General features: G+C 39.9%; 1 protein-coding gene across 14 annotated transcripts in view; it reads right to left on the reverse strand.

The window, feature by feature from the left end:
* The window catches only part of myo9aa (myosin IXAa), a 113,366-nt gene that overhangs the window by 86,064 nt on the left and 3,787 nt on the right, over positions 1-23,515 (reverse strand). For all 14 annotated transcript variants that reach the window (XM_044208125.1, XM_044208155.1, XM_044208144.1 and 11 more), the window contains exon 2: positions 2,237-3,207. In XM_044208125.1, the coding sequence (XP_044064060.1) occupies positions 2,237-3,121 (885 nt within the window). In that variant the 5' untranslated portion in view covers positions 3,122-3,207. The remainder of the gene's footprint in view (positions 1-2,236; positions 3,208-23,515) is intronic.

Consider the following 23,515-nt stretch of genomic DNA (forward strand, 5'->3'; position numbering starts at 1 on the left):
AGCTCTTTACATTAAGATGTAGGAACATTAACTCCAGCAGAGGTACTTTTTGTCACCAGGACATTGAATCTCTTCAACGACAAAATTCTGTGATGAAATATAACTACACACAATCAAAGAAGGTAATGAATAAATAAAGAAATCCACAGAATATATTAAAAATGTCAAATATAATTGCTCCTGTGTGGCTTGTTTACTTTTCTGAATGAAGAGCTACAAGGAAATAAAGATTAAGTATTCCTATGAGGTAATGTTGGCTGCTGTTCCTCCCCTCCTCTCTTCTATCTCTCTCTGCAGTAGCACCGCAGCTCCAATATTTGCATCAATCACCAGCGGGCAGATACGCAATCTTAATGTGCAAACAATTAAAGGATGCTCCTCTGCATTCAAAACTACTCACTCGTGTTGCTGTGTTGAGGATTAACCAAATACACTTACACATTAACCCCGGAGACACACCGATGAATGGCATTCCTGAGAACTGTGTTTGCTATACTGAACGCAATAAAAAGCAGTGTAGAGCTACTTGTTGCAAAGATTGTTGACTTGCTGGTAAACTTGGCCTCTAAGCTACCATTTTCAACTTGACATTGATGCTGGGAAGACTGGCAGTTTTTATTTTATTTTATTATATGTGGAGGAACTGAAATAAATGAATCATCTTTTGGACTGTGATAAATGATTTGAAACTGACATGACCTCTAGTTGACTGGCCAGAAACTCAAGATACCATAAATTATTTGGCTGGTAGATAATAAACACATTTGGTGACACTGACTATACCCAGCTTAAGAAATACCACAAGACATGTATGCATTTCTGTAAGCACTGCCCTGTTCTTTGCAAGTGAATCAAGTGTAAACAGCTGGTGGTCAGGTGACCTGACAGCCTCTTATAAAGTACAACAACACTCTTGACAATATTAGCAACCAGTATTTGCCTTCCAGACTGGCAGCATTGTGCATACAGCTAAAGGGTGTTATCCAACGTTCAGGAATTCAGTTGAAGTTGAAGACAAATGAGAAAACAATGTGCGGTTGTGAACTTGTCGAAGACTCTTGACTGGTGTGCATTAAAGTGGCAGGTCCCTGAAGAAGAAAAAGAATATGAGTGGAATGTCTTGAGTGATATGAAAACAACCAGTTTCCTTCACAACCTTTGGCTGGGCCTCTACAAGGTCTACCTTGAGACAATCTTTCCACTGTGCAGAAAAAATGGTCGGAATCACAAAAACAAGAATCTACAACTGTAACCACTGATAGGCCACTGGCTGCTTGCAGATAGAGCACTCCTCTGTGTGCTACATAATCCCCACACAGCTGGACTGAAAGTGCAATAAACCTCTGTATGGGGGCAGACACAACTCGGGGCCAACCATAGAGACAGTTGTGGCTAAGCAGTGTTGTGTAACTAATGTAAAAAGCCACACAGAAACACATTCACAGCGAGTCGTGTTGAGTATGGTAGCAGAAATCAATCCATTTATACAGGCAAACTGTAGAAACTAAAATTCCACATTGGACAAATCAGTCCACATATATTGGTATAACCTGAATATTTACAGAGGTTATAGGTCTTTTCTTATGTAGCAAATTCAAATTACCAACAATGTGAACCTGGCAGCATTTTTAGCAAGCGCTGTCAGTCCATTGGGGCAAATCCAAGTCAAGTCTAAAGTCTTTTCAGACAAGTCTCAATTCAAGAATGAAGGAATCTCTGTGCATCAGCCAACTCAAAACTCAAAGCTATGCCTCAACAGACAAGTGAAAAAGGATCTGGAGGGATGAGGTCTGGAGCACACTGTTTTTATATAATAAGAGCTTTTAAATAAAGGTGCACATAAAGCTTGTCTTCTTATTAAATCAATTATAACCATGTGCTCCTGACTTTATCACTCCAGATCAAGTCACAAGTCCTTAAGGACAAGTCAAAATCAAGTCACAGCTCGATATGCAAAGTTCAAGTCTTTCACATTTCAAGCTGTGCAGTTGTAAAAGACCTGCCTGACACGGTCTTATTTATTTTTTATTGTTCGAGGATTTTACAGAGTCAAAACTTGAGACAAATGTTTTTACTTTCAAGTCAAGTTTCATCTTTTAAGAGTCAAGTCTCGAGTCAACTAACTCTCAAGGCCAAGTCTCTAGTCTCGAGTGCACAGCTTCGTTATCAGCAGAGCACATTCGCAAACAATTAATTCATTTTTTTAAAAACCCAGAATGCCAGTGTTTTTGCTTACCTCTAGTACTGGCCCTGCCCCCAAGATTATCTGCTCCACTCCACTGGCAAAACCTTTCTGGCTGAGAGCAGTCAGATGATGAATGAGAAAGTTTGTGCTTTGTGTCTTCCCAGAGCCGCTCTCCCCAGATATAACAATGCATTGATTTCTCTCTCTCTGCAGCATGGCGTGGTAAGCCACATCTGCCACAGCGTAAATGTGTGGCTCCAAATCTCCCAGTGTATGATTATCATACATCTTCACATACTTGGGGTTGTAGATGGGCAGGAACTTGAAGGGGTTAATGACGATGAGGATGCTCCCAACATAAGTGTAGATCCTTTCCTGGCGGAAGCGGAAGCGCAGGTTGTCCAGCAGCGAGCGCTCGTTGAGCTCCGGCAGGTGGCAAAGATCTGCGTGGTCACCCTGAGAATCAGGCTGTGGCAGCAGTCCACGTTCCACCATGCGCCTCCGCTCCTCTGTGACCTGCAGCCACATCTGGAGGCTGCCGCCATAGTAAATTGAGCCATCCAGGTTCTTCTGCCTTAGGAGGAAGCGGTAATCCTCTCCGCCAGACAGTGGACGGTGCTCTAGTGCCACACGGGGCCAGAGCATCATCCTCTGCACAGGACAGTCGCATGGGTTGAGAATCCATTCTTCCCCACCAAACTCCTTCACTTCAGCCAAAACATAACATTTGGTGCGGTCCAGCTGCAGGCGGTCAATGACACGTTCGATGGCCTCAGCGGCTGTGGTGGTCTTGCGGGCACTGATTGGGCAGTAGATGGTGCCCTCAGCCAGGTCGCCTGGGTAGATGCGCACAGTGAACTCTGAGTTCTCGAAGCGCTGCCGCCGGCCCAGGGTGCCCATGCCACCAACGCCACCACCGCCATCACGACCACTCATGGCGGAGCAGGAGTTCCCATTAGCAGCACCCGGCACTGGCACGTCCTTTACTGGGCTGGAGAGGCCACCGAATCAAGACATTATCACTGTAAAGCAGAACAGGAAGACACAAAGATTGATCAATGCCCTGAAGACTAAAAATATCACTTGTTTCAGGCTAAACACAACAGAAAACACCAACATTCCACACAAAACACATAACGCATCATACAAAATGAACAGCAAAGCACTAGCAGGAATGATATCATATATATCTATGATCTGAAGCTGCAATAAAAGCAGACTTCTACCGATTATTCATTTATTATAAAACCAGGCCACAGATTACGAAATATGTCAAAATATGACACAAAGGCTTCATGTGCTATTATGTAATCTACTAAAGGGCCAAATTATTTTGCTAGAGCCCTGATGAGACATGCATACTCATAAAGGATAAAGGACAAGTCATCAGGATCTACAGGATTACCATTAACACACATACACACTCCCAGGCACACATATAAGCTCTCGCCAACGCCACGACCAGCAGCTGCCATCCTCTTTACTGAATACACAATCAAGCCATTCACAAGTTCCCTTTTTAATACACAGCAGAGGGACATCATAGGCTGAGTAAAGGCCACAGAGAGAGAAAGAGAAGGAGAGAGAGATGGGTTTGATGACTGAGCTGCCAACAAAAACTCTCACTGCTCACGTATATATGCTATCATCAGGATTTGGACAATTCTGTAGCACTGACACTTGATAAACTACATCTGAATGAATCAATGAACCTTAACCTTAACAGGAATTGTCATACAATACATGCAAGGATACAGCAGACAGGGTTAGGCAATAGGGCAAAATGTTCCTTTTGGCCATTATCACCTCTTAAAACAATGATAACCAAAATATTCAGCACAGCAAGGGACAGAGGTGGGGGTTATTGGGCCATACAAGCTCCATGCACCCTCTGTGCATTGCATCTGCAAAACTGCAAATTAAAAAGCCTTTAAACCAAACATATGTCCATGTGATGTATCTTAGAAAGCCACAGTGAAGCACTACAGGTGAGTTGTGTGACTGCATACTGTTTAGAACATTGCGCACACTCTGGCTAGTAGTGAATGAAGCCCCATTTTGCTTTTAGAGGATGATGATATGTGTCAGATGCAATCCTTTGAATTCTGATGAGGCAGAAATATAAAAAAGGCACTTTTTTTGGTGTTTATATCAGCCAAAAAGACTCTGTCGACCTTAGATGAAGCCTACAATGCAACAGCTGATGTATCTAATGCAGACAGAATTACAGTCTTGTGTATCATCGGTCTGAAATGTTCAATGCATTCCAGGCATCATTATGTGACGTGCTGTAATTTGCCTTTATGGTGTACCCACTTTCCTTCAACTTGTCTCGCCAACTTCTACTTAAGATGCTGATTTACAAAGCAGAGGAATGGGCTTCAACTTGTTGCTATCAGCTGTTTTTTTATGTAGGTACAGAAAGGAAATGGCGTACTGTGTTACTTAGGTTGCCCCTATTAATGAAAGAGTAACATGTGTTGAGGCTGCCTTGCATTCTGGTCTATAAAGAGCTAAAATTTGTGCAGAACTTAGTATCTCTGCCTCTTCTAAAATGGATTTCTGAAGAAGCATTACCTCACTGATTCGGAGGATATACGTATTGATAATTAAAAAACATCCTGCAATCAATATTAAGGCTGCAACTAATGATCATTTTCATTATTGATCAATCTAATGATTATCTACTTTATTAATCTATTCATCATTTGGTCTATAAAACATCAGAAAATAGTGAAAAATGCCCGTGGTAGTGTCTCCATATGTATTGTTTTGTCTGACCAACAGTCCAAGACCCAAAGATATTAAGTTTACTATAATGTATGACAAAGAAAAGGCTCAAATGCTGACATTTGGATGCTGGAACCAGCAAACGTACTCATTTTTTTAAGTAAAATGGTTGCAGATTAATTTTCTGCAGATCGAATGATTGATTAATCAACTATTTGTTGCAGGTTTAATCAATATCATAGTAACTGCTACTGAAACGTTTACATCTGTCTAGGTATAAATGGGAAAAAGGCTACACCAAACAAAAAAATCCAAATCCAAAGAACATCACAAATAGGTGGTTTTACCAGCATCAGTGTTTTAGATACACTTCACCTGTCTTAGACCTTTAAAAGTCTTCTTCTATCTGTCTTCTCTCCTTTATCAACATCTCTTTATGTTAAGGAAAGATAGGCGGCCTAAGTTCTTTACTTTCTGAATATGAGAAGAAGACTGATGTGCAATGTAAACTACCAACCAAATATTTTTTATTTTTTTCAGTATTTTATTCAGCCAAATTCATATTTGAGTGACCACTTGACTGCTAATAATATATTGCAACTTGTACATTTTATGGATTTATTTGAATATGTATTATTATATTATGCATAGCTGTAATAACCCTTTGTCTTACAGGCATCATTATTTCAACTTATCTTCAATAAGAAAATAGTTCGTACTCCTCACCTACTTTCAACTTGCATGAGCAGCATGACCACAGCAGAAAAAAAGTGAAAACAGGAAATGGAACAGGGACACATATAGTCGTTGCGCAGAATGGATCACAAAAGGACTCCAGCAGGGAAATGATACAATGCTGCACCCCTGGTCATTTCCTGTCGCCCCATATCCAACCTCTCATGCCATGTGTTGCCTCAGCAACTTTGATATAACCATGAGCCATACAAACACATGCACACAGGACCTCTCCCCTTTCCAAATACAGACACACACCCATATGAGACACAGAAAAACACACACATCACCTTTTTCAACCTCACACAAAGCATTCAATCTAACTGCATAAGGCTGAATCCATACACACATAGCTGATGGCAGGTATTAACTGACTGTGAATGTATGTCTGTTTGCCTGCTTGAGTGACTGTACTATGTGTGTCGGCATGTGTGTGTATGAGTGTGTGTTTTGAGCACCGAGTTAGGGCCTGGCGCCTGGAACAGATGGTCAGCTCGCTGCTTAAAAGGATAGGGAGGGGGGATTTAGGGTTGTGGCAGTGCGGGACAGCACAGGGCCATGCTGGCTGCTTCTCTGTTTACCATCACATGAGGACAATCAACTAATGGACATCTCCTGCAGGAAAACACTGGCAAATCTTACCAATCACAGTACATCTCCCAATAACAACTGGCTCCATTGCTATCTTGCTTTTGATAGATTTACAGACCACAGCCTAGAAGGGATCATGATGACATGAGGGGGAAAAAATCACAGAGAAAGCTTTAAACAACTGACAGGCCTATTCCATCAGCACAAAACCAAGAAAATTAACACAAGCAAATCATTTGATTAAAACTAATGCCGTAACTAAACTTGCTGTTATTATTCAGCAATATGACACACAAATTGTAAAAGATTAAACATAATCATTATGCACAAATTACAGACATAAATTAGATAAAACCAAGTATTCAGGGCACTAAAGGCCATACCAATTCTGGCATCAACAACAAGTGCTGTAACCTAAAAATTATCTGGTAGAAAAATAAAATTGGCTTCTCTGGTCCTCTAGCAACGGACAAACAGACCGGTCTTACTGGTTTTTATTTAATCCTTGTTGATAAATATTTGGTGTATCAGTTTTGCAAGGGGTAATATTACAAGGAAGGAATAGATGGAAGAAGCAGCGGCCGCAGTGAGCTAGTTAGATTTTAGTTAGAAGTTTAACAGGTGTTTCCTTAATTTTAATCAGAAATTATATTACAAGTTAAGGAAAATGCAGATGCTTTTAGTTGTATGTAATTCCACTTCAAGAAGTAGACTGTGGTGATTTTTGGAGAACACCGTCTAGGGAGCCATAGAGTGGTGGTGGTGGTAGGTAATGCGGTGGTGGTGTAGGTGTTTTTATTTGCTCTGAACTGGGAAAATGTGATAAGCCAAACATTGGTGTCTGGATTTAAAAAAAAAAAAATCACATTGTATAGAATTGGGGAAAAAAATTAAAAAATGTATTTTTTTAGTATATGTCAATGTTGTTGACAACCTATTTCCTTTATTTAATCCAGTTAATTGGGAGAAATGAGGGAAACAAGGAAAACAAAGATGGGAGTTTGTTATTATTCTGCTGTTATATATGCTCTTCACAGATACATGATAGAAAAATACACGTATATTTGTTGGAAAAATGAATAATAAAGATTCTTCAAAAAGAGAAGTGTAGCAGCTAACTTTTTAAATATCCTTCGGTTAGGATGATCAGTGATTGACAGGGATGCATATGAACAACATGTCTTCTAGCTAGAAACTGTTTTACAAGTTTCATCATGGTTAAACCTCCAACATATCATCAAGGTAAGCAATAACCATCACCATGTTGTTCCTGTTGTATCGAAAACCAATCACGTGCCCATATCAGGGATCTGGATCGTGCAGTTATTGTGCAGTTATCCCAACTGTATGACAATAGACATAAGTCCGGCCACTGAAACCAACCCCACAAATTGAGTTGTTGTCCAAGGGATGCAGCAAAAATGTCTTCGTGAATGCCACTCTGTATCCAAGAATAAAATATCTCTTTAGATAACATATATTCTATTCATTCTTCAGGCGTACATGTTCTCCACCAGCATGACATTTTGCTCTGGAATGCAAAAAAGAAAAAAGTGCCAGTGAAAGGCCAACTGTGATAGTAAAAACTTTCAAAAAAATGAACATAATCACAATTGTTTCACTTTTTTCAACTAAACAAGTAATCTGTTCCCACACACACACACACACACACACACACACACACAGTACAGATGTACTTTCACACCCTACACTGTCGGCATCACTCACATTGTGCTGTGACGACTTATTAAAAGTAGCAAACATATAGCGACTAAAAGTATCCTCAGGGTGGAAATGCTTGAAAGCAAAGAGACAGAAAGCAACAAAGTGAGCAAAGAAGAAGAGAAAATGTTTCAGGCATGATGTCATTTCACCTGAACTGTGCATGTGTGTCTGCACGGGGAAAAAAGTTTGGATATACATAAGCCTGAGTTTTTGTGCCCTGGAGGAGGTGACAAAGCAGACAGAGCACAGCAGGAGGAAACCTGCAGTGGCCTCTTCTCACTCTGAAACTGAACCAGAAACAGATCCGGTTACATCACCTGAATGGTCAGAGATAAGAAATCGCAGTCAAGTAATCTGACCTGGAATCTGTTTGAGGAGACTTTTCCCAAAACACAGCCGACCAATCTTAACTTAGATATCGACGAGCACTGAAGCTGGAATTCACACAAAGCAAATTCTGAATATGTAAAAACAAACAATATATGCATTCTTGCTTTGAACTTAGGTCAGATGCTATCTGAGATCACCAAAGTTAAGAGTAATGTTGGAACAGTGGCTTAAAACAACCTGAAGCATGAGCGAAACATGGAAACAATGGTTTGTTGTATTTGGAAATACAAAAAAAGTGCTCCCTTCACTTTTCAAATACAGTGGATTTAATAAGGCAAAATGCATTTAAAAAGGTTTACAGATTTTCAAACTATTACATTAAAACATCTGGGTGGAGCCCTGTTTTTTCAACCAACAAGGTTCTGCAGGTCTGAAAATGTGATTTATGAAAGATTTATGTACCTAAGATGCTCGCAAATTTACAGATTCATTTACAGATATTGAATGATTAGAAGAAAATGACACTCTTTGCAATCTTTCTGTAATCTGAACATTGTCTGAGAGATGCCTGTTTGGAGGTTCCCTCTGACTGGAAAGAGAGGTTCAACCATGTGAGTCAGACTCTTCAGTGGCGGCCATTGTTGCAGAAGAGTGAAGGATCAAGTTTGGTAAGCTTTCTGTGATGTGAAGTCATCTATCTGAAAGCTGTGTGTGTGTGTGTGTGTGTGTGTGTGTGTATCACTGTCATCAGGGCTAAGCTTGTGTATTCAGGGCTCATAATGTTGTGGTGGCTCTTTGTTATACCTTTAGCCATTTGGAATGTGTATGCGTTACACTAAGGTGTGTGAGTTGGCACAAGATTGTGAACTCTCACATCTAGTCTACACGTTTTTTTGTGGGTTCATTTGTGAATCTGAGAGCTCCATGGTGTCGCATCCTTCATCTACTTGTCAGCCGAGCTGAAGGCCATTAGGTGTTTCATCTTGTATTTACTAGTTTTATTACCAATTTAAAGACATGTTTGCCCATATTAATTGTACTAGTGTATTATTATTATTATTATTATTATTATTATTATTATTATGTAACGAGCCCAGGAGGTCATGATTTCACACCCCTTTGTTTGTCTGTCAGCATGACAGCTCAAAAATTGGAAAAGATTTTTGTTGAATTTGACAGACAATTTGAACTTGTGCTGAATAATAGATTTTATTGGTGATCCGTTTCCGTTTCCACTTTTAGACCAATAAGGATACACTACCTTCAGAAACAGGCCCAACTCCCCTTGAGGAAATTGCACTTTAGACATAAAACACATACAGTACAAGCAGTCATAAAACCAAGTGTAAAGAAAAGGGATGGGCATGAGCTGCTCGTGAACATGAACACTGAACTTTCTGAAGAATGTCCTTTGATTTGTCATATGACAGATATACTGAAAGTAACAACGCCTGCGGCATTTCCAGTAAAGAACTTCTACATGCTGTAGTGTCAGTGTAGCGTATGGAGCCTAAGAGGAAGCAAGGCCTGATTAATTCCCTCAACGATCAGGGTCTCAGATGATTGGTTGGATTTCTGGCAGTTCCACGGTCTGATTTCCCTCCTGGCTGCTTTCAAAAGATCTGTTATAAACTGTAGTGAGCATGTTTTAATATTACTGGAGTAATATTTTACATGTTATGGCTAAAACTGTAGTTTTGACTGAGACTGAACAGACATCATATTGTCTGCATCTTCCAGCCACCTGCAGCTCCATATTTTTCTTCCTTTATTCCTACTTTTCATTCATTGTAGGATTGTAGGACAAATTAATGCTGCCTCTCCAACTTTTTGTCACGACTGTTGAGGACGTGACCGTCTTGTCTGAATGAAATTTATTGGAGTTGTCACTGGACAAAACCGACCGGGGGTTCCGTGCTTACGTTCAGTATGAGTACCACATCGTGGCCGGTCCACTGATCCATAAGAGTGTCAGCATACAAGTCGCAGGTCCTGGCTGTGCAGAAGGCAGATTAAAACGTGTAGTGTGAGTTAACACACGATTAATAGAAAATGCACAGTGTCTGCTCAGCTTAAGTGGCTTCTATGTCAGACTTACTTGTGAAGTTGTGACGAAACTTGGTTTATCTTTAACCTACTGTGAGTGAGCAGACTAAAAGGGTCTGTCTTTCCCCCTACTCACTAGATGTTGGCTTTTTTGGCTGTTTGCCAAATGAAAAAGGAAGGAGCGATTTAGCCATTTCCTCATTGTTTGGCAGTTTGGTGTGGACAGAGAACTTTTCAAAAAACTACCTGGAAATCTAGCGTGGACACTACTTGCTAAGCCTAGACTGCAGAAGAAGTAGCTGCAGTATGAAAGGAACGGAGGGGTCAGCCGATTAATGTGGCAGTGAACGTGCCATACGAGCACCAACATGTTCAATGAACACACACACACATAATTACAGGTCACCATTCCTTGCCACGAACTGTATCAATGTGTAACACAACACTGCCTCTGCAGTGACCTACAGAAATAGTTCGCCTTCAACCTGGAAGCAACACTGTAGCTCACCGGGAGCAGGCGTGACCTTGTCAAGCACAGAGCTTGTTTGGACTGTAGAGGCTACTGGAGAAACAGAATAGTTGCTAATTAGTTCATTGGTTGGTTGACAGAAAATCAAACCTCAACAATTTTGATAATTTAAGTCATTCATCGAGGAAAAAGGCAGGTTACAGTTTCTCAAATGTGAGGAGTTGCTGCATCTAAGTCTGGTCACACCTGCACTTAACGGCAAAATTGTGCAACAAAATCAATTCATTCCAGTGGAATCATAGTGATTAGTAGATTTGCTAACTGTCAGTTAACAAGATTGTTTATTCGCCTCTTCATTAAAACTTTTATTGACTGAAACGATGTGCAATCCTGAAAACAAAATGCGTCACAGTACAGAGAAAATGGAAAGAAGCTTGGGGAGTTATTGTGACTGACAAGCATTAGCATGTTCCAGTTGGTTAGCGTGTTAGCAGTTAGCTCTGCAGTAGTCCCTATGTCACCAAGCCTCTAGAAACAAATACTTCGGGAAGACATGCAGATTAATTTCACTGGGCCGCTTTCTGGTGTGACGAGGCCTTATCGGTTTGTTTTATGTCATTGTATTTTTAATATCTTTAGGTTTGGACAGTTGGTTGGACGAAGCAAGCTACTTGTGAATGTCACCTTGGACTCTGGGAAATTGTGATGGGCAATGTCACTATCTTCTGACATTTTATAGACTTAAGAAAAAAATCAATTAAGTGTAAAAATAATCAACAAATTAATTAATAATGAAAATAACTGTTAGTTGTCAACATTACCTGGACAATAGCAGAAAGATAAAGCTCCGACGTGATTGTGGGGCTTCGTTCTGTAGCTCTGACTACAGTTGTGGATCAAACTTATAGAATATCACAATTTTACACGATTTCCTTTGGAGAAGTGTAGAAATACCAATAAGGCTGCACAAAAGTAAATGGTTGACAGAGGTTAACTTCTCTTCTAGACTGTGTGGTAAATTGACTGTAACATGAGGGTATGGCACAGCAGCCTACTGTAACTTCTCCCTGTATTTAACTCACTGGTGAATTACCATGTTTGACGCTAATTTGGGTCAATGGAAAACGAGGAGCGCAGGATGCCAGCACTTGAGTCAGCGTCTTTAACATTTCGGTTTTGGGGTTTTGTTAAAATTGCAGTTAATATGTGCAAATGTTTCCTCAAAGTTCAAATGTGTAGACTGTGCTCACTGCTCCAGAACCTGGACTTCTTTTTTTGGATAGCACCAGTAGATTTGCTAACATAGGAAATATTTTCCCAGAGCAGCTTTTTAGTGCTTTGAGTGTCTGAAAGCAGCTCTACATCTTCAGATGTGGTTTTTCTTTTTTAAAGTGATGATGACAACTTTTACTGTTATGTCTGTGAACCCATTCTGTTTTTTTAAAAGAATTATTTATTAACTTTCCCTGATATTTAACACCAAAACTAGAGACGTGCCGAGTCAATCCTAGGGATCGGTATCAACTACAATAAACCCCATCAAAATCTGATCCCTTCTTTGCTTTAGTTTTATCCACCTCAGTCTGCTGGTGTTGCAGTACATATGTGAGTGACTGAGTTCTGACACCCATGATTGTGTCACATCATTTACTGCAACTGTAAAACGTCTTGCTCAGTCTGTATCTTGGTCACAATAAATTAAATACAATTTTAAAAAATGACTAACGGCCGAGATATCATTATCGGATGTTTTAAACTCCTAAATATCGATATCTGTAAGGGCCTCAAAAATCATCAGCATCGGTCAGGCTATGATATCATAGCAATAAATTAATCTGATCAGCTTAATAGTTTTGAACCAGGACAGTGATGAAAACAGGTAAAACAAAGCTGTGATGCTGCCTTTTGTATTAATGCAGAGTTATTAAATGATCAAATACAAAAGTAATAATAAAAGTATTGGACCTGGTATCTGCAGATACCCACAGCTCACGTCCACACCAAAGCCCTGTGATGAGGGGTCACAAGTGTTTGATGCCTGTGGATGTTTCAGATTGAGGCAAAAATAATAAAATAAAAACAGCTTACATATAGACAAGCCTAAAGCAATTAGAGCAGTATTACCTGAAAATAAATACAGCAGTAAACCCTTATTATCTAGTTCAGCTAGATTTACCACTCTGATGAACCATTAGAGAGGAATGAGTCAAGGTGAATTTAAGGGAGTGGAGGTGAACAGTATCCCTGCTGAATAACTTGTCAATTAAAGCCCAGAAGGAAGACTTGTTTTTTTTTTTTTTGTCATGCACAGGGCCTGCAGTGAAACACAGCCTTACAGACATTTTACTACCTCTGAAGCATGTCGTGCACTCACTCACACGACTCTCAAGTCTCTCAGTCTGTCTATGTAACTACTAATGACTAGGAAGTGGTGGCTGAGATGTGGAACATGAGCTCTGACCGAAATATTCAGACAGCCAGCAAGAGTGAGACAAGAAAGTGAACTGAGAGGGAATAGAGACAGAGACTCACAGAAAGAGATACTGAAAATGAAGGAGATCCAGAGACAGAAACCGAGAGAGAAGAGGATGTTGGTTTCCTGAAATCTGAGCTGTGGGAAAGTGAGTGTTAGAGTGGACGAAAGGAACGAGAGTGAGAAATGAAAGAGAGGAATACTAAGAGTCAAGCAGGCTTCAGCATGCGGAGACATCACTGTGTACTATTATTGATGCAGTTCAACAATTTGTCTAACAGCCGGTTTATTCCACCATTTCAGCAACAATTTGTGCCCACAGAGCTGAGAGTTTACGAGCAGGAATGTCCAGGAAGCACACAGCAGAAGCTACCTGACGTCTCCCTCCATTTCTATCACAATGTAGCTTCACCTCAATGCAAAAGGGGATCGCCTTATGTTGGAAAACATTTCACTAAACAGCTTCTTAAATTCTTTATCCAAACACACATTTCATTATCTTTATTTAGGTAAAGTCAAACCACATTACAGAGTACGAGGATATCTTTCCTTGATTTGGGTTTGAGCACTAACTTTAAATAGGACCACACTAGTGATTTTGCATTTTGCTTTGGCCAATTTAGTCCTAGTACTTTTTTTAATCACAAAATCGTTCACTCATCAAATGTACATTTTACCAGAGGTGTCATTTTGACAATGGATTAATTGTTTGTTATTTACCAAAGAAAACTTACTTCCAGCCTCTCAAAATGTACGGATCTGCTGCTTTTCTCTTTTTCATATCATATTGTAAATTATTTAATATCTTTGGGTTTTGGACTGTTGGTTGGACAAAACAAGCAATTTGAAGACGTCTTGGGCTATTGCCATTGTTTTCCATTAATTTCTGTACAACATGAAAATCTTTTGGCACACTCTGGGTTCATCTAAGTGAGCGTCAAGGCTGCATTTTCTTTTTCAATTTCGCTCTTAAACTGCATGAATATGCAGATGTATTTGAAAAGTCTGCATTACATTATCTCATATATAACTGACAAACAATAATGCAGACGTGATGTTTACAGTGACGGATGAACCAACACAAGAACATTTTAAGAGTCTTCTGATTGATATTCAAACCACACAGAAGTGAAATCAATGGCTGCCTCTGAACGTAGGAGAAAAACATTCCGATTTCTAAAACTGTACAGCATGCATTTAGAAATGGTCAGCAAAAACGTAAAGCGGGTTACTAACAGGTTACAAGAAGTGTGTTAGCAAGACACCTGAGTCAGTGAGGCCAGAGCCGGGCTGGAACAAGTCCATGCTGGAATCACTGTCCACACCGTAATTAACTATGACTGAAGGCCTCTTAGGCCCGTCTGTGCACACAGCAGAGGATAACTGTGGCTGGTCATTCTGAATGAAGCACTCGGCCTACACTAACTCCCTCCACATTCCACCGGCTGAACACCAACAGGTGACACAACTGACTCAAAAATATGACACTGTAGGAAGTGTCATGTGCGTTTGCTAAATTAACTAACTATGCTGTGCAGGACCTGTTATTGGTATTGTGGGCTTGTAAGTGGGCAGGAGAGAGTGGAGGGAGAAAGCAGAGGAAGGAAATGAATACAGTAGTAGTACAGCAGACGTTCCAAGGACAACATTGGAAAAAGAATACATTGCATGCTACTGTGTGCTCTGATATCTACAGTCTCTTTCTGTGCCTTTAATTTGTGTCCTTTTTTTTTTTGCTATTTTCACTGACTCAGTATTTTAACATTACAAGGCTTCACGGAAAAAGAATGTTGTAGCAATCGTTGTTAATCCAACCAGTTTCAGTCAAAGCTTCAATGTAACTTCAGGTTCAGACAAAAACCAACAATTCCAAAGTGCAAGGTTAAGTCAAAAGCTTGTAAATGACTGGTGGATTCATTCTAATGGATGCTCGTAAAAAAGGGAAAGAGGATGAAAGAAAGGGAACATGGTTTCTCCCACGCACACACACACGCACACACACACAGGTTAAATGTACATTTCTAGTAAACCCTTTATGTCAGTGGTGACAAGCAGTTACTATGCCAAGTTTTAGATTTACTTTACTGGAAGGAAAATTCTCTCATGATTCAATGTGGTAAATCCATTTAAGTTAATGATGACTATAATCCAACAGACTCCTTGCCGTTAAACTTAACTCTGTTAAAGGCTGCGGTAAAGAATGGCTATTAAAAAAAATGCAACTGGGGGCTTCTATGAAAGAACACTAGAAACAGTGGGAGTAAACAGCACCACTCCTCTGGTGTCGCCATGGAGAATTCCACTTCCTGTGTCCACTCCCAGGACAATGACAGCAGCTTTGGGTGAGACAGGAAGTGCAGCTCGGGGGGGGGGGGGGGCTTCAACATAACAACACCGTAACAACAGCATCATGGCATTGTTAATACATTTCTATTTCACCTTCTACAAAAGATGCTTCTAATGTCATACTGATCTCTTTTTAAGTGGGCAAGCTGTTTTGTTTCCGGACTTCTTGATGGGAAAAAAACATTAGTAGCATGATTTATAAACTCTCCATCAGATACACAAACCATGACAAAGGAGGTTTGGAGAAAATTGGCATTCAAGACTTCACTTTCTGCCAAATTTGAAGGCAAACAATCTAGTCATACTTGAACCACAAGTGAAACACAGTTGACTATGGCGCCACAGACAAATTTTTAAGTATTCCATTGCAGCATTGCTTACGTTCACTTCTGAAAGTTAACAAAAACAATCATTTGACCTGTGGTGAAAGAGTGACAAAGATACAAGATAGATTTATTGATCATTTTACAACACAGGGTTGTATAATGAAATTTTGTTTTGTAGTTCCCTGTATGCTACTCAAAAAATTATATACAGTAGATCGGTGAATAAATAATAAGTCGAAGAAGAAGAAAACTCGCAGCAGAAACAGCTGATCAGTCATGTTCGCTAAAGCGGAACTTATTCAGAAAAGGCGTTTCCATCTCCCATTAAGCGCATTAACTCTTTTTCGAAAAAGGCAAAAACCACCTCAAGCAAGCACAAAACCTTTTAGCGAAATTGAGTTTTTTTTTAAATTTTGCTGTTTCTATCAACCTTTTCTAATGCGATACTAATGCATAAAAATATGTTGATGGAAACACGGCTATTGAGGACCTTCCTCTGTTCCCCTTTACTCAATAACTGCCTGAATTATGGCCTAATTTAGCTACTGTAGGTGAAGAGATTGGTATACCATGTACTGTATAACTATTGACCACTGGTGTAAAATGTTGAGTCTAAAACAAGGACCTTGCTCTGGGACTGACCTCACATTTACATTTTATTGTTTTAGAGAGTGGAAAAATGTTTTTCCTTTCAGACTCCATTCTAGCTCTGGAAATATCAATATGACGCTGCACGGTCTCCATTTGGCCGGTGGAAAAGGAAAAGTACACCACCCCGCAATGAAAAAGGCCAGCAAATGGAAGACACCATCAACAGCTGTTGTTTTAAAAAGGCATAAAGTGCTTAGATTTAATGGTTCTCTCGGAAATCATATCCAGAAATACATGTTAAATGTTATTTAAATCAGTATGTTTTTACAGTATGTTTTCAGTGTGAGAAGTAGAAACATTCAAACAACCTTAACCTGAACCTTAGTGAATTTGAACTGTGCCAACTTTATCAACACCCATAGCTGCAGCTAAAAAAAGATCACACTTAAATGCCAAATGAAACAACTGCATGACACGTATGTAAAAAGCAAGGTTGATTATGCCGACTGACATGAATATGAAAGGCTAATAACTGGCATCTTATAAAGCGAAAGGCACTAAAAAGTAGTTATTCGTTCATTGCAGATACATCAGTATCGCCGTACATGTCAGTCAGTAAGACAAGAAAGTACAGAAAAGCCAAAGTCGTGTTTTGAAACAGTGTCACCATTCAATAGTTTGTCCACCAGAGAGTAGTGACAAGTTTATTTAACTGTAAAATGTCCTGCCCAGAACATTTCTTAGTTACAATTGTTTAAAAAAACTAAATTAAGGGAACTTTATCAAAAGAAAATTCATATCTGCCGATATATGATTATTGGATTTTTAAAACTCTCAAATAACATCAACATCGGTATCAGCCTCAAACGTCCTGTATCGGTCGGGCCATACGAAAAACTTTACTAACAATGAACAAATCTGGTCAAAATGCAGACAGCGGTTGGCGAGGTGTTATCAGAGGCAGAGAGGGGAGATGAAAGAAGAGGAGGGAGGAGAGGAAGAGAAAGACAGTGAGATACTAGGTGATATCATTGACCCGGATTATGCACACTCCATTTCCCCCTCAGAAAGGGAGTCTGTTGGGCCAAACGGACCCATTCAGCTGCCCCTGGCCTGGGGGAAGACAGCGCTGAGGAGCAGCCAGGACACTGGCACATTTCCTCCAGAAACATTCAACATGTAAAAGACAACATACCAACCAGCGGGGGGGCTATACATACACACAGTGGGATGGGTAACAGGTATTGGGAGCTTGTCTGCAAACACACGCTCAGAGTAAGAGAGGCTGCAAGTGCCAAACGGACTCATCTCGTCTTTCCTAGCTGAGTGGAGATGAGCAGTAATGACTGCAGCTGCTCACACAGCACAGTGCCAAGATGCCTCCAACCTCACCGTGATGAACACAGATGTCCTCTAATGTGCACCAAGAGATCAACACTGTTTCCTATTTTGGATACCGGTGATGAGGTCAAGCATGCAGACAAAAGACATTAAAACATAAAAAGAGTTCCTTTTCAACCTTAGGGTACATGGACTTGTCATCTTCACAGTCAATTAGCTGCAGTGAATTTGATCAAATTAGCTGCCAAAGGTTTCTTTTGTGAAGCGTTGCATAATGATACAGAGAGAAGATTTCTTCCTTAAGGGCATTCGACACCTACATTGAGAGCTATTTCAAAGACATCACTATGAATCATGGAATACATGAGTGGGCACCAGTGATCAAAGGACAATGTTATAATGCAATATATCAGATTTTGACAAAGCAAAACTACACTCATGGACATGTTTGTCATGAGTTCCGAGTCAGTTTGTATTATATGCTGTCACACTCAGCTCACAGCAAGTTAAACAAACCCACCACACAAAATCAGACATCCTTGTGTGATACAGTGCAGTCAGCGGTCTAATCCTGTCTAGGATAGCAGTTCATTTCAAAGGCCTCTTTAAATTTCAAAACAGTTTCTAGCAGGTCACTTTTATATATGTCATTTTATTTTAAAAACATATATTTCTATAGCTAAATGTATTGTTCTATTTGAGTTTAATTTGTTAGCTTTTTCATCTGTTGATGACTCTTTTGTCACTGAGAGAAAATAAAAGTAACACTTGTAGTTTGAGTAATTTGAATCTCAAATCCAAATCATTTAGGCGACAGGAACAGTGTACGCCTTCACCAGCTGATAGTAATGACAGGTCATCGTGTCTAACTTGGGGTCTGAATGTTCAGCATAATTTTAAGCACATCTGTTTAGCGTATTAGGAAAAAACATGACCTGTAATTACAGGGCAGCGTTATAGTGGCTCTCGCTGTCTTTTCTGAGGATGGGGGACGACTGCTGTCTCTCTGCCTTCAGCAGTCCGCAGGCTTTTTGAAATCTGAGCCTGGTGGTGCAGTCAGAGCCGCAGTCGACAGAGACACAGCACGAGCTGCAGCAGAGTGATGATAATGCAAGTTTGGTTGCAAGCTTCAAGGAGATGACGAAGATGTTGGCGAGAATCTCTGGAGAGGCAACATATAATGTTATGACCTCATGGTTTATTGCACACCCAAAGCTTGTGGAGAGATGATATGGAGCAACATTTGGTAAACTGTGGTCAAAACAGGAAAATAGGTTACAGGAAAATTCCATCCTCAAAAACTCTTTCCCTTTGTATCATTAATCTGCGATCTTCATGTCTTGTAGGAGTTTATTCTGGGAGGAAACACTGGACGTTTGTTGTATTCATTTCCCTTAAACATGTCTCACCTATTTCTCCCTTCAGTTTGAGACTTCCTTCATTTCCCAGAATGCCTTCTGACAGCCCCAGACAACATGCATGGTCTTGTTTTATTCAGTCAGGCTTCATGTGTTTGTGCAGACAGCAATGTCAATAGCAATAGAAAACAAGGACCAAGAGTTTGTAGAAAAGGAAGGACAAGCACTGAGTCTTTCACTCAAAATGCAATATGTTTTGTTTACATTGAATTCTGGTCTACTGAGGAAACAAACATTGATATCTCTTCATATATTACTGTGGATTTCTTCCTCTGTGATCACCAAATATTGGTGCAATGTGATGAGTCTAGAAAGAAGACGGTACTCTTTTATTCTTCTGGATAGACACCAAAAACTGATGTTTACCTTGTTTTAAGGTTGCTTAAAATGTGCTGCTGTCAAACTCGATTGTAACTGTGCTGAAAGTATCTCAACATGACATCATGCTGGCGACGTTTGGCTAATTATCTGCAAGAATAAGAAAAAGCACAATATCAAACAAAAACGTGGACCCAGGAATTCTAGGATAGATTCAGGGGTTGCACGAATTGACTGATCGTTCGAAAATAGTTGCCCATCACAATTTCCCATAGAGCATGGTAACATTTTCAAATTTCTTGATTTGTCCACATGATACTCCAAAATATACAAAATCCCAGATATTCAATTTACGATTACATAAAATGAAGTAAAGCAGCAAATTTCCATGTTTTAGAAGCTAGAAGCATCAATTGTTGTTGACTGATTTTCTGTCAACTGACTAATAAATTCAGTAACTGTTTGATTTCTAGGTACGTAGATTTCTCTCAAAGAACCTCACCATTTAAATGAGCTTACAATATGCACATTCACATTTTAAATACACTTATTTCACCAAAAGAAACAATGTATCCACAGAGAATTAGCATCAAGTAGTCCGCTCACTCAGAACAATACTTCATTCTCTCACCTGAGAAGGTCATAACAACCCAACCCTCCATCTGAACCCTTATTAAGCTTACACTGGCTTGGACTCTCCATCCCCAAAACCAGGACTTGGGAAAAACTCATTACAGCTGGCATTTGAGTCTACTCTCATAGCTCACCTGCTCTGTAGTGCAGCTCAGCCAGCACGACATGTAGAGCAAAAATATTTACTAAGCTAAGACAGCTTCACTGTTAAGTGGGTTCTTTCAGGCTGAGTGGAGGACTCTGACTTTGTGGAGACAATAGGGACCCTCTAATCGTCTCCAGGGTGTTTAACCATAATCGTTCAACCAGACTACTAAGTCACTGCAGTGAATGCCCGCTCTGAAATGCATCAGTGGGTAATCAGGATGAATGCAGGTGGGTGCCAAAGTAAGAGGACAGGGACATTAAGCTGAACATTGTGGCACAACAAGACTCAGGAGAGTTCAGCGGAGGCTGCGTATATCATTCTTTCATGATAAATGTTATGACCTGATGTTTTAATGTTCAAACAATGATTCCTTTAAGACTACATAAGGCACTGTTTGTTGATACTGAGAGATAATTATTATATTCACGCACCCTCAAAGCACATCTGCCATTGCGACAGAAATACTTTAATCATCACATAATGCAGATTTTTCTTATTGGTGGTTGTCCCGTCTGCTTGATGGTCAAATTGCACTAAAAACATACAACTAAAAACACAAACGCAAAATGTTTTTGAGTAACATGTCCAGTAGTTCATGAGAAAATTGTGAAAATGTTCTAAAAATGCCCTGTCTCTCAATGTTAAGAAATTCTTACAAAAATACCAGGATCCAGATGGTAAAAAACGTATCACTTGTTCCTTGGCCCAAAAGATAAACTTTAAATCATTTTCTTTCATATTTTATTCCACCAAACTTAAGACATAATCCCACAGCTATTGGTAGTTAGACTTCAGAATAATCTCAAAGTAGCCTATATCATCTGCTCATTTACCACACTGATAACTACAATATAGATTAGACAGGAGAAGCATTCAGAGCATGTCTCAGGCTGCATGTGAAATCCACCTTATCACAGCCTGTTTGTTGTCAGTTACCCACAACTATCTCCGCTCTTCCTCCCCTCCTGCCTCATTATGACAGTGCACAGACTACTGTATACTGCCAGAATTCCTCTCAGATAAGAGCGGCAGCGTACTGTAGAGGCGAAACTCTAAACTTTCTTTCTTCCTGGATGGAGAAGAATATCTGGTCTGTTCTGCACATTTTAGATGACACAGGCAAAGTTCTCTCTTTTGAGAACTTCTGTTCGAAATATAATTTTCACAGCCATAAAAAAACAATTCGCCACAGTTTTTTGCAGCCACATCTATTCCTTTAGTTCCAGACCTCACCTCTCTTTTAATCAACAGTTTATTATAAAAAATAAACTCTGTTTCTGTCGTCCTGACTAGCCTGTATCTCAGAAATAACTAGAAGAGTGCACTCAGTAGACTGCAGCTCTCCGCCAGGCCTGGTATCACCAAATGGTGTATGAATAACACGCCATTGTCTTAAGTCAATTCACGTGTTATCACAATGCCTTTTTTTGCTTTTCGCGTGTCATTTCACAGCATTTAGTCTCTACTGACAAATTCAATTTCAAAGTGAAAATGCCAACACTAACGTGACTGCCATGTATGTTGTCCTTAGTGTAGAGATGAGCGGATGATACCAAAGCCTTGAAGCTTGTTTCACTCCTGTGAAGCGCACTGTTTCAATACATTGTGCCGGAGCTCGCGTCGAATGAAGAATATCACGTGACAGATGACGTCCGAAGCTTCAAACGTCACTGGTGCTTCGGAAAGCTCTTCCTTCAGTTTGACAGTTGTTAGAGTTTAACAGCTAAACTATGTGATCGGCACATTAGTGGGATAAGAAGAGAGGAGAATAACGGAGAAATATGGCGAGGGCCTAGTGGAAACAAGATTCCAAACTGAAGCAGCTGTTGATCACGTGCGGCCCCTACCGGCCGGTTAGGAGGAGTGAGGAGTCAGCAGTCAATGGTGGTATAAAAACAGAGCAGTCACTAAAATAGGTTTTTCAAAAATTGTGAATCACCGCAAACATGAGAGGTCCTTGAGCATACAGTCATAAATGTGCACAAAAACTATTAGGCTGATGGATCCAGTAGTATGCGAGATTAGCTGCGGACAGATACACACACGACCAAACGCATGATCCCCGACAGGCTTAAGCCCAAGATAAAAATCAATACATCACATAATTTCTTTTCATTCTCATATTCTATTTAGCACTGAGTGACAAACACAAAACACAGCGCTTGCTGGTTAAATATCCAAATTAATATTTTACTATTTCCTGATGCTATGACACACACGAGGGCCAATGCTACCATATGACGGCTTCAACAAGTTAATCACACTTTTCACTGATTGTCAAAGTGTATTCATGGCAGCACTGCTCTGCAAATGGACAGTATTGTGTACCATTACACAACAGCACATACCTGGGGATTAACCGTAGGCCCTGTCCTGTCTGTACCATAAGGCTGCAGGGGGCCAGTAGCTATTGTCACAGCTGTGTCACAACACACACAAAAATTCAGCAAATCACAACTTCAGTTTCCAGCGCTCCGCTGCCAAAAAAACGTGCAGTAATGTGGCCACTGGCATCTGGAAGCTTCTGTTATTTAACCTGTATGTGTCATCAGGCATAGATTTTACTTTTAATACCTCTGTACCTTAACTGAAGTATAATTTTAAAATCAGGACTTCTAAGAGTACTTTTATTTTGTGGTATTGCCACATTAAGGTTAAAAATCGGAAACATTCCTCCTCCACTGATTAGCAGTTTCCACATGGCCATCCAAGCCACTAACAACCATCCACTTCCATGCTAGTGAGCATCCATGCCCACATCTAACTTCATCATTTAATTGACGCAGTCCTTTTGAATCATGGAAGCATAATTATTCAGAGCCAATTTATAAGTACTATACAGTAGGAAAAAGAAACTCAAAGGTCCTAATACTCAGCAAACTGCTTTCTTTGCATGACATTCAACTTCTGGGATTTTTCAGGCTTTGAAAAAAAAAGATTTTGAACACTTGTGTCTCTGTCCAAAACAAATTTAATTTTAAGAATTTAATTTAAAGGGGATACAGACTGAGCTTCCAGCCAGATCAGTATTGTTTGCTGACTCCATTTCCCATTTTAAGGGATTAATTAAAAAGAACAAAGTTAAGCTCATTTCACATAAACAAAATTGC

This window comes from Siniperca chuatsi, linkage group LG1 (assembly GCF_020085105.1).
Source record: "Siniperca chuatsi isolate FFG_IHB_CAS linkage group LG1, ASM2008510v1, whole genome shotgun sequence".
Lineage (NCBI taxonomy): Eukaryota > Metazoa > Chordata > Actinopteri > Centrarchiformes > Sinipercidae > Siniperca > Siniperca chuatsi.